This window comes from Hermetia illucens, chromosome 3, assembly GCF_905115235.1.
Source record: "Hermetia illucens chromosome 3, iHerIll2.2.curated.20191125, whole genome shotgun sequence".
NCBI lineage: Eukaryota > Metazoa > Arthropoda > Insecta > Diptera > Stratiomyidae > Hermetia > Hermetia illucens.
Window position 1 is genome coordinate 149,272,594 of NC_051851.1, and position 12,031 is coordinate 149,284,624.

A 12,031-nucleotide genomic window follows, 5' to 3' on the forward strand; every position below is an offset into this window, starting at 1 on the left:
CGACATCCGGCGCAGCTCTAAAGCCACTACTCAATTTGCAGCTCCTGGATAAATTTATTCGATTAGATTTATGGGGAAACAACGGACGTGGGGGGCACAGAGCATTGGAAGAGTTACTGGGCACACTGAATCCAGTTTTTACAATACCTTCCGATTCTCGTGTCCCCATACATCTGTTTAGTAGAAGATATGAAGTTACCCTGAAGCGAAGAGAGAACTGAGAAGAAAGAGGAATGTGTGGCGGGATATACGGAAGTCTTCTACACCGATGGCTCAAAAACAAAACAGGATTCTGGAGCCGGAGTCTACCTCTCGAAAAAAAACGAGAAGTGGGCTTTTCCTTTGGGACAATATGCAACGGTTTTTCAAGCCGAAGTTTATGCGATCCTAAAGGCGGCAAAGGGTGATTGACTAGCGGTTGGAGGGCAGACGCATCGCAAGTGATAGCTAAGCTGCATCGAGACCGTTGAGTAGTCCTTTGATTACCTCGAAAATCGTTCAGGAATGCAGAAACCGTTTGAACTCTACCTCTAGGTTCAATACGCTGGAACTACTCTGGGTACCTGGTCACTATGGCGTAGAGGGAAATTAAATTTCCGATGCTTTAGCGAAAGAGGGGTCAATCTCTCCCATGCCGGGACCGGAACCAGCAATTGAAATATCAGTAGCATTGACTAAGTCTGTCTTAAAAAAAATGGGAACAAGCTTCCCACTATGACAGGTGGCAGAGCCTAAATGCTGCTAGACATACCAAACTTTTCCTCTCAAAACTGAACATGTGTGCCGCAAAGTTTATCCTATCGAAAAGCAGGAGGACTTGCAGGAGTATGGGCATTCCGACAGGCCATAATTCACTAGCTGGGCATATGTTCAAAATAGAAATTATTCAATATGATACGTGTCCATCTTGTAATGAGGAAGCGGAATCCACCGAGCATTTCCTATGTGAATGCCGTGGGTATGGACGCATCAGTTATCAGATCTTTGGTGCCGATGTTCTCCAGTTCCGACGGGTACCAGCATATCCACTAACGGAAATCCTGCGATACCTTGACGAATCCAGAGTATTCCGTTAGATAGGGGTGGCGAGTACAATGGGCCAACACGGCCTGCGTGCTCAGAAGCTGTAGTTTCTCCCCCACCGCACACGCACGCACCCTCGGGGACTCAGCCCCTACTCCAGTTCCCTGAGGCCTGACCTACGCTTAGTTGATCTCGGAATTCACGGATGGATCAGCGCTCACTCGGGGCAACGCGGTTCAATGCACACTACCCGACCAGGGTAGCGAAGGGGATGGCTTCTGATACACGTCACAACTGCCACCTTGACAGAGCTAGACTCACATCACCCCTCGACGTTGACAGAGAGCTGCCGATGGCTCCGGAGATTCACAGTGTGTCCTGACGTGAACTGGCCATTCGCGGTTCGCTCTCCACCGAGAGGGTTTCTTAAGGCTACTACCTAGGACGCAGGTATTATGTCAGCTAGGCGGTCAGAATTATTTGCTCAGCCATTTCGTGGGCGTCACAACCCGTATCGTAAGCGACCAATGGCCGCGGAATCTGTTCCCTCGGTTGTGAGGATTCCGTCAATGAACCAAGTAATCCGTTGCTGGTTTAGGCCGTATGTCACAACAACGCTCTCCCAGTTTGCCTCGTTACCCACGCCAATGTGTTTCAAGATTCTTATAGAAGTGAAACCTCGTTGTGATTTTATCCCTTGGTATCAAAAGTTTGGGGTACCGCCTAGAAAGAATATCAATCTTCCTTCGATTTAGGCAGCTCCTCGCCTCACTGATACTCCCGGCTATCCTGAAGATTGTCATCCTTGCCTGCATCTGTATGTGCAAATTTAGAGGGCTTAATCCCAGAAAGACTCTCAGCGATAACTTTGGGCCTATTTTCAATGCCTCACTGATACGAACGGAAGCCAGTCTTTGAAGTTTGTGTAACTCCTTGGCTTGTGTGCCACAAGGACGTTATATCTCGAAGCTCTTTCAGTAACATTAAAATTTGGAGGGAATGCAAGTAGTGTCCATTGAATCAGAGAAGTTTCGGCTTCTCAGTGATTGTTTTTGTTTCTACTTCGCTTACGCTGGTAGCATGATCCCCTCATTAATGGTTGAACAATTGAAGTACATTCTCCTGAGTACAGACCTCACGTTGCGAGCCTCTGTTTATCTAATCCAAACAGCCCAATCTTAACTAACTCCAGCTTCTAACGAACTGTCGAATTGAATTTTCTCATGTTTACTTTGAATCTTCTATCATTTCAGCTGCAATGTTGCCCGGAGCTGTTTTCTTGAGCTCTAGAAATCGCTAAGAAGAAAAAAAAAACTTATTTACCTGAACGGGTCTCTTCGCTGCTTACCGAGGAGCATCACGGTGACTTGGAGAAGATAACAATCTGAAGAAGCGCAACACGGAGTGAAGCCGCGTCACTGAACCTCGCTTTATGCACTCGTTATTTGTATTGACACGCAATGGTACCCTCCGACTGCGGGGCTCCGTGGGATAGAAGCCCCTCATGCCAGTGATATAAGATACCGGTATTACTAGGTAGTCTAGTGACTGATCGTAGAATGGCTAGAGAATCGTATCTGCAGTGTTTATCAGACGACCAAGAAGCCAGTTGAGAAGTTGAAGAAAACAGCGAGCGGACTGACTTGCAATCGGTATCTATGCAATTATCGTTTAGACTTTCAGATACTCATTAGTGGGCTGCTGAAGTAGAATAGTTCAAGACTTGGTGGCGTTTGGAAGCGATCGCAGGGCTCGAAATAGTTACCCAGGTCGTCTTGGAAATGGTGTTGGCCGCCAAGATTGGGCTGCTTTGACGATATACTACGTATAGTGCAAATTTCTCAATCGTGCGTCGTCGTACGCCAGAGAAACTAATTTGGTCGCTTATCTAAGATTCAGTGACTCGAACGATTGCTGGCTTCCCTCCAGGTCGCTTTTATTGTAGCGGATTTGCCGCGTTCAGTGCAGATTAGTTAGTGTTCCGATAAAGTTATGTAAAAGATACTAATCGAATCCATCCATTCTGCTTGTGATCGAAAATCATAACAAGTTTTTAAGTAACCGTTCTCCTTCGTGTGAAAGCTTGTTCCTATTTTTATTCGAGTGATAGTAATTTAGTGCTGAAGTTGTATATCTTTAATCCTACCGAGTAGTATCTTTATAGAAACCTAAAGATACACATAAACGAACGGGTAATGTGATTTATGACGTCAATTCGATCCGGAGTAATTCTTAGTTAAGAAAAAAATGTCGCCGGAACGATAACGTTCGACGATAGTGCGAGTAAGTGAATGCGTGAATCGAAAAATGTATCTAAATGTGAAAAATTTGTGGAGTAAATGGATGTTTCCTCTATCATTCCATAGTATCAGTTGACTACTCATCAGCGAGCCAGGAAGCGGAGAGACGAAGGAGAAATGTCGCTTAAGGTGAGCAACGTTAGATAGTGAACATATCTGCATACTCGTAGCCGGTATCTTTAGATACTCGTTGATATATCTTGAATGCATTGTAATTAGACCCCGTGGAATGTCGAGTACAATAAAAAGAAGGTTTATTACCTATTTTCCTCGCTCTTGATGTTTACCCACAAACAAACATTGTTGTCGACGGTAACCTTATCCAAATGAGAATTTTCAATCTGAATTGAAAGTAAAAGTTGAGTCGGTGCAAGCAGTAACCGCACAAGACCATCTCAGGTTGCTCTACATACCCGGGCGAAACAGGTGTGCGCTATGTGCAATGCGCTATTAGTAATGAGTTGTTCATTTTGAATCTGAGCTCGCGCATTTTTCATGCATAAACGCCGAATGTGTTGCGTAGGTTCAGCGCAGATTTTATCGTTCACACTCAGATGAAAACACAATTTTGAATGGAGCAAAACAGCAGAAATATCATAGCTTGGAGGGCATGCCTTCGGCTATGGCAATCTATAAATAAATCTATTTATGTCGGAGATATAGCAATTTAAATAGTTCAAGGCTGATGAGATATGAGGCGATTTAAGCTTTAAGATCTGCGATGTATCTGCATAAATGCTACAGTTCCGGCGTGGGTAAAATGTCTTAGAAATTAACAAAAGATACTTTTCCGGTGTTGTGATTTCAGTTATCTTTACCATGCAGATAGGCAGTTTATTGTACGTAAGAAATCACACTCGAGCGATATTTCTACAATTTTAATATGAGAATCGTAAATATTTTCTAAAAACTGGTTTGCGCTTTATAAAATATGCAGATAAGATTAATGGGTGAGTTTCAGATTGTTCGAAACAAATGAGATATTCTTTACTTTAGGGGAATGCCGAGATAATCAACTTTTTTATGGTTTTATTGAAGTAAGATCTTGAACAAAAACCCTGAGAGCTCTTCTGTATAAAAGGGAAAGGGAAGTTGGGGGATGATGAATTGATAAGCCAAGTTGACTACTGTGGCAGAGATGAGATATAATATATATTTTCTAACCAGTTCGGAGTGGGGTCCAAGATAGGATACTCAGCTGGCTATTACTCATACAGAGCAACTGTTCCTTCAGCGGACGGTTGTTACACATCTTATCCAGCTGATGTGAATGGAAATCTGCAGAGAACCAATTGCTCGCCAATTTGTACCCTGACCAACTACATGAAAATCTGCACGCAATCTGTTTGAATATAGAGTGGTACGTAACGTTGCGTTGCGCGCAGATTCACACGCATATTGTCGATTCACACGCAAAGTGTCCTTACCAAATATGGCTCCTGAACGGCGGTAAGAGCATTCAGTTACAAGTTTTAGTAGTCAGCCGGATCTTGTGATACCCCTTCGGGACCTCGCCAACCACTTAATGTGCACTAAAGAAAAGAGTACTTTTAATGGTAGTCCAGTGCTCATCAATATTCTCTGGCGGAGCTACTCAATATGTCTGTCGTTCAGTTAGAAAGATAGTTACCTACTCATCATCATCATCAACGGCGCAATAACCGGTATCCGGTCTAGGCCTGGCTTAGTAAGGAACTCCAGACACCCCGGTTTTGCGCCGAGGTCCACCAATTCGATATCCCTAAAAGCTGTCTGGCGTCCTGACCTACGCCATGGCTCCATCTCAGGCAGGCTCTGCCTCGTCTTCTTTTTCTACCATAGATATTGCCCTTATCGACTTCCCGGGCTGGATCATCCTAATCCATACGGATTAAGTGACCCGCCCACCGTAACCTATTGAGCCGGATTTCATCCACAACCTGACGATCATGGCATCGCTCATACATTTCGTAGTAGTCTCCGAGAAATACATGAGGACTGGCAAGATCGTCTTGTACAGTAAGAGCTTTGACCTTATGGAACGGAACACTTTTTGTAAGCTGAAATAGGCTCTGGTGGCAGCCAACAACCATGCGCGAATTTCATCGTCATAGCTGTTATCGGTTGTAATTTTCGAATCTAGATAGGAGAAATTTTCCACAGTCTCAAAGTTGTAGTCTCCTATCTTTATTCTTCCCAGCATTGGTTTGACCAGTGCGGTTTGATGTGTTGGCTCTTTGGTTTTTAGCGCTGACATTGTCACCGTGTCGTTCGTCTTGCCTTCATTACTGTGCAGTTCGAGATCTCTCATCGCTGCTCGATCTGGATGAAGGCAGTTTGTACGTCTCGGGTTGTTCTCCCAATGATGTCGATATCGTCAGCATAGGCCAGTAGTTGAGTGGACTTAAAGAGGATCGTACCCCTTGCATTTACCTCAGCATCCCGGATCACTTTCTCCAGGGCCAGGTAAAAGAGGACGCTTGATCCTCTTGTCTTAGACCGTTGTTGATGTTGAATATTCTCGAGAGTGATCCTGCTGCTTTTATTTGGCCTCGCACACCGGTAAGGTCCAGCCTAATCAGTCTTATCAACTTCGTCGGGATAGCGAATTCTCTCATGGCCGTGTACAGTTTTACCCTGGCTATGATGTCATAGGCGCCTGTAAATTCGATGAAAGGATGGTGGAACTAATGGCCATACTCCAACACTTTTCCCATCACTTGTTGCAGAGATAAAATCTGATCGGTTGTTGATTTGTCTGGAGTGAAGCCTTTTTTGGTATGGGCCAATGATGTTCTGGGCGTATGGGGCTATCTGGCTTAGCAAGATAGCGGAGAATATCTTATAGATGGATGGTACTCAGCAACGTGATACCTCTATCATTGCTGCACTGTGCGATATCCCCTTTGTGTTTTGTGTAAACACAAAACCTTATTAAAATCGATTTACTGTCTGTCTGTCCGTCACACGCATTTTTCTCCTAGACGGTTGTAGCGATTGACACCAAAATTGGGAGAAAGGTGGGAACTGCGAACGCTCACGCATATAGTGAGTTACATCCTTTTACGTCGAATTAAAGGGGGGGGGGTCTCCATACATGCAAAAGGAGTGTGTACTTTTTTTTCATCAAATATAGTCATGTGGGGTATCAAATTAAAGGTCTCGGTTAGCACTTTTCGAAGCCGGTCTTAGTTTTGACATTGGTTAGAAAGGTAGGGACGGGGGGGGGGGGGGGTTTAAAGTGATCATTTCTTCAATGAACCCATTCTCAGAAACTACCCAACCGAAAAATCTGAAAAAAATCAGGAGGCTGCCACTATATGATGCCTAGGCTCCGAAAGACATTCCGTACCGATACTTATTCAAATAAAGTTACTATAATTTTTAGTAATTGACAGGAAAACCTCCCTTAAGTTCACCCTAGAATCACGAAATTGTAGCAACATAGGCTATAGCATAGAGCATAACGGTGCCAAATTTTGCGAAAATCGCACTATTACTAGCAAAGTTATACTAGGTCAAAGCTGTCGTTTCTGTGCAAAATCAAGACTATGAATGTCAATTTCACTTGAAAGTGAATATTTTCACATAATATATGTATATATTACGTGCTACATAATAATGGGACAAATGTACACTCAAATCTCTTTATAAAAGAAATACACTAAATCCTTCGTACCTGAAGCGTTTAGTTTTCGGTTTCCCGGCTTGTCTATATTGGAATTGTGGTACTTTCTTGCCAGCAAGATAGTGTTCTACTTTCCTCAATAACCCAATTGAAGAATTCACTGAGGCACAGTGTTGAGTCCCAGCTCTTTGCTTTTAAGAACTCAGATGCTATGTCGTCAGGTCGACTTTAGTGACGCTGACATGGGCAATGCTTGTGGAAGTGATGAACTAATTCTCCCGTTGTAATCTGCTTGGCAGTCGGTAAGAAACGCAACAAAAGTGTTCGATGCGTTGGTGTCAGCTTTTGTCAAGTTGATACAGATTTATCTCGCCATCCCAAATGTGAGTGTTTATCGTAAAGATCTTTATAATTGGCCACACAGATGACAGCGATCGTTTCCTTTGTTTCGTGATCCTATAAATTTTCCAATTGGCTGTGGTTTATTCTCGAGAAACTAGTGGAAGAGGTGTTTCTATTTATTGGAACATCTTCATTCCAAAACCTAACTCGGCTGATGAACCGTTTACCTAGCTTGGTGACCCCGCGGGTTGTTTTGGCAGCTTTGTTGATCGTGCCTTCAATTTGGTTCCACGATCCTTTCCCATTCGTAAAGGTTGGTAACCGCGTAAGTGAGATCATTTCTTCTTTCTTCTCACCATATCACCACCATTTATGCGCGGTGGGCCAGTGCGTTCCTCACGTTGTTATTTCAATGGCTTAATTTGCAAGACGGCGATCAGCGGGCGATGTTCAGGTGCGACGGTTTCATAGGGAACGGCTTTACCTTGACCAATGTGCGAGGGGAGATAAAAGTAGCAAGATCACTCTCGAGACCATTCAATATCAGCAACGGTCTAAGACAACGGGATGCCCTATCCTGCGCCCTCTGTAACCTGGCCTTGGAAAAAGCGATCCGCGATGCTCAGGTAAATGCGAGGGGCACGATCCTCTTTAAGTCCACGCAACTACTGGCCTATGCTGACGATATCGACGTCATGGGAAGAACAACCTCAGACGTATAAACTGCCTTCATCCAGATCGAGCAGGCGGCGCAAGACCTTGGACTACACATAAATGAAGGCAAGACGAAATATATGGTGGCATGGTCAGCACCAAAAACCAACCGAGAAGAATAAAAATGGGACCCTACAACTTTGAGACCGTTAATAATTTCTCTTCTATCTAGGGTCGAAAACCATAATCGATAACAGCTACGACGATGAAATCCGCACACGGTTGTCGGCAGCCAACAGAACCTTTTTCAGCTTAGAAAAACTGTTCCGCTCACAACGTCCCACCATAGGGAATCCTTCGAAGAATTGTTGGCCCCTTACATGAGGATGGACGATTCCGTAGCCAACATAATGACGAAATCTATGAGCGATATCGTGATCGTCTGCCCGCAAAGTCTATAACGGCAATATGTATGGTTGAAAAAGAAGATGAGTTAGAGCCTGCTTGAAATGGAGCACGCCAGGCAGCTTTTAGGGATATCGAATTGGTGGACCTTGGCGCAAAACCGGGATGTCCGGAGTTCCTTATTAAGGCAGGCCTAGACCTGATACCGGTTGTTGCGTTGTTGATGATGATGTTACTTTTAACTTGTTCGCCACTTTAGATAAGGAGACAACCAACAACTTTCCTGACCAAACCATCGCAAGTCTTCCGTAATGTGGTATACTATACTGTAATCATCATCATTTGCGGTAGCTTCTTCTTCCTTGACCAGGGCAATAAGGAATTCAACTTTTTTGCTGCGATACACTTACTCCTCAGCGACAGTAAGAGCCTTCAGTTTCAAGTTTCAGCAGTCAGCCGGATCTTATGGTATCGCTTCGGGACCTCCCCAACAACGTAATGCGGGCTTAAGAGAAGAGTACTTTCCATGGTGGTCCAATGGTCATCAATATTCTCTGGCCGAGCTATTCAATATGTCTGTCTTTCGGTCAGACAGATAGTTCCCTACCACCGAATGGCAATCGGATCCTGAAAGCGGACGTTGTTCAACTCCGGAGGTCGAGGGTCTCTAGATTACAAGCGAAGGCTAGTCACCATCATCCAGTGTTGATCTTGTTCAAGGCCAATGTTTCGCATATCCAAAAGATCGTCATGTTATCGGTCCCTTAATATCACCTTATAGTATAATATCACATTACCATTACCGAGCGTTACCACGTTAGAATCTCGTTTTGGATATTTGTGTTCGTATTCGTGCTGTCTTGCTGATGTAGGCTTATCACTTGCGCAGTGTTGTGTGATGATCATGAAATTAAAACACAGTCTCACTGAAACACGAGACTAAATAGATGCCATATACTCCTCAAAGTAGTGAGCAAATTTATCACTGAGCGCGATGCAAGCCACACACCACATCACCACACGTCACAATATCGCTTAATATCACAGCATTACCGCATCGCTACCAGTAGAAAAGCGAATAATAATCGTTGGCGCAACAATCTATATTGGATTAGGGCCTTGAAGTGTGTTAGAGCACTTCATTCAAGACAGTAACGCTATACTACAGTAACACTGTAGGAGGCATTGTGCTGACCAATAATGATATTATTCAGTGATCAGTAATATTGCTGATGTGGTATCAGATTATAAAACATCACCATTCTCTCTAGTACACGGGGCGTTAGCGGTTGTCCAGTGCCAAGCCGATGCCAAGTATCGGTGCGAATCTTGCCCCTTTGGCTGGCTTTGGTTTGGAAAAATGATTCCGGGTTTGTGTGTGATAACCTTTTAATCATTGATACAAACCATTTGAACACTAGCCTCAATCGACAGAGACATGAACTATGCAGAAGAGAAGGGATCTTAACGCAGTCTAAGGGAAATATCCCGCGTTTTTGGCTAATCCCCACAGATATGGAACCTACACGATTTGTAGATGGAAGATACACGCTTACCTGCTGAACCACATTCACCATGGAAAGCTGTCGTTAGATATTGCTTCGCGCGGCCGGGGGGCTGTTATTTATGTGTAACTGTCCAACCTTGTTTTGGATGTTTGTTACCAGAATAGATGCGCGTGATTTAATTAAAATGTCGAATGCTATCATAATAGCGTCGTTGGCGTGGTACGAGGCGGTCCTGAGGGCTCAATAAACTTTTGGGGCAATCCTCGTAAGAGCAAGTGCAAACAGTATGCATACGTACGGCTCATTTGTCATTAGTATCATATTAAAGCCTTCTTTCCGTTAAATAACCGTCAGAAAGTGCAGCTCTAATTTTTCAAACTGAATGCAATTTTCCCGTCCAAGGTAATCACTTTGCAATCCTTGACACTATCCTCTCCCTGAAATGCATTTTCAGTGAAGTAGGTAACCACTTTTATGGTGCTATTGACTATACGGTCGTGGGAGTAGTTTTAGATCCTTCTTTTGATTCGTTTTCTTTCTTTAGCGACTGATGGCTTTCAACAAGGGTAGCTTCTCCAGAGAACTCAGTTCTTTAGCTATTTTCTGAAATGGGCTGACCTTTTTTCTTCTTTGTTAGATTTCGGGTAGTACACAAAGCTCTTCTTGCCTAAATTCCGAAATCGCTGAGCTTTTTCTCCGTCAGATGCGATTGGGCGTAGGCAGCTTCTTTTGTGGTTTTCTCCTTGATGTATCCTTCTTCGTTCTTACTGTCAGGGTCCCGTTTAAACAATTCTTTTTTCAATTAACTTGTAGCATTAAATGTCACGGTGCTCAGTAGCAATCCTCAGATTGACGAGAAAAAAGGTCTGAGAATCAACCGGATCGGTTAGAATTCAAAGGTCAAGATGTCCCGCGGGTAAAAAATGGAGTAGAAGCTAGGCCTTTTCAAAATTTGACCCAGGGGAAACGTCGGCTGAGGATTCAATTCATTGGGGAACTTTCTCCTCGATAGGACCACTCCGGTAATGAGTTTTCCGGCTCTCGAACCGAAATGTTTTTCAACTTTCAGATAGTGCTTGCTTAATTTCCCGCGATGTTTCTTTTTGCATTTGAAATGCTGGTGCGATTTCACGGATTAAAGGACATGTGAAATTTTCCACAATAACATGAAAGAGGGGGCGAGTCTACGAAGGGTCGCTGGATGCACAGCATCAACATTAGAGTGTGGTTTGAGCAAACAACATGGGAAGGCCAACTACTAGATTACTCAATTCTCCAGGGTACACGGTGCTTGCTACAGGCAGGATTTGCATCGCTTTGGCTTGTATGATTCACCGAATTGTCCTAGATGTGCGAACATACCGGAGGATTCAAGGCATGTGATATTTCACACCAAGGTTCGCAGCGGGGAGGAGGAGTCTGAACAAAACACGGAGAATGTAGCTGCGGAGAAGCTGATTTAGGAGAAGAACTGGCTTACGGTTTCCTCCACAGTACTATTGTCTCTTCTGATGTGGCTCTAAAAACGATACAAACGCTCGAAGCCATTAGTCGGTTAACCGAATTCATTTGCCTCTGTACCTGAGTGTTTGCAACGCTTTCGCTGACACTTGTATTCTTGTATTCCGTACACCTGCTGTTGCTTGCAATGTACCGATGGTTTGTACCCTCCTTCAACCAGCCCTTGCTAATATTGCCTTCTGCTCCGCATTTCCTGCGATGCTTCAACGTACCTTCACAATGTGACAAAAGCTAAAGCATCTAAAGCATCGTTTCAGTGGCACCTACTTCTTAAGCCGACACATAGCCCAGCGTATTCTCACTGTGGAGAGGGCGGTTTATATTTCAGTGTAAGATTTCCTTAACGTTTTCACTGTTGAATCTTGTAGGACGATAAGCTGGAATTGCTTTCCCAAACCCTTGCGAACCTCTTCCTTCATGCTGATGTCAGTTATATCCTTGCAGACTACAGTTATTTCCGGTTCGATAGTACTTATGTCGGCTTCCTGTCCTAAAGACTTTCCAATTTGGCTCAAACTTTAACATAAGATCTCCTTGCTGGGACTGTCAAATGCCATTAACATTAACATATCTCTCAAATTAGTGAGTTCGGAGTTTGCTTTCACTCTCCTGAGAACGTCAGCTATGGCCCTTCACCTCGTTAGAAGATAATGATAACCTTCGATCTTCGG

At 43.9% G+C, this 12,031-nt stretch overlaps 1 protein-coding gene across 2 annotated transcripts in view; it reads left to right on the top strand.

The window, feature by feature from the left end:
• Window positions 1-12,031, top strand: part of LOC119651714 (ankyrin repeat domain-containing protein 29) — a 37,323-nt gene that overhangs the window by 6,691 nt on the left and 18,601 nt on the right. Inside the window, exons 2-4 of one of the 2 annotated variants that reach the window (XM_038055434.1) lie at window positions 2,277-3,132; window positions 3,177-3,306; window positions 3,390-3,452. In XM_038055434.1, coding sequence (XP_037911362.1) covers window positions 3,441-3,452 — 12 coding nt within the window. In that variant the 5' untranslated portion in view covers window positions 2,277-3,132; window positions 3,177-3,306; window positions 3,390-3,440. The remainder of the gene's footprint in view (window positions 1-2,276; window positions 3,133-3,176; window positions 3,307-3,389; window positions 3,453-12,031) is intronic. The other variant, XM_038055435.1, reaches the window with a different exon arrangement.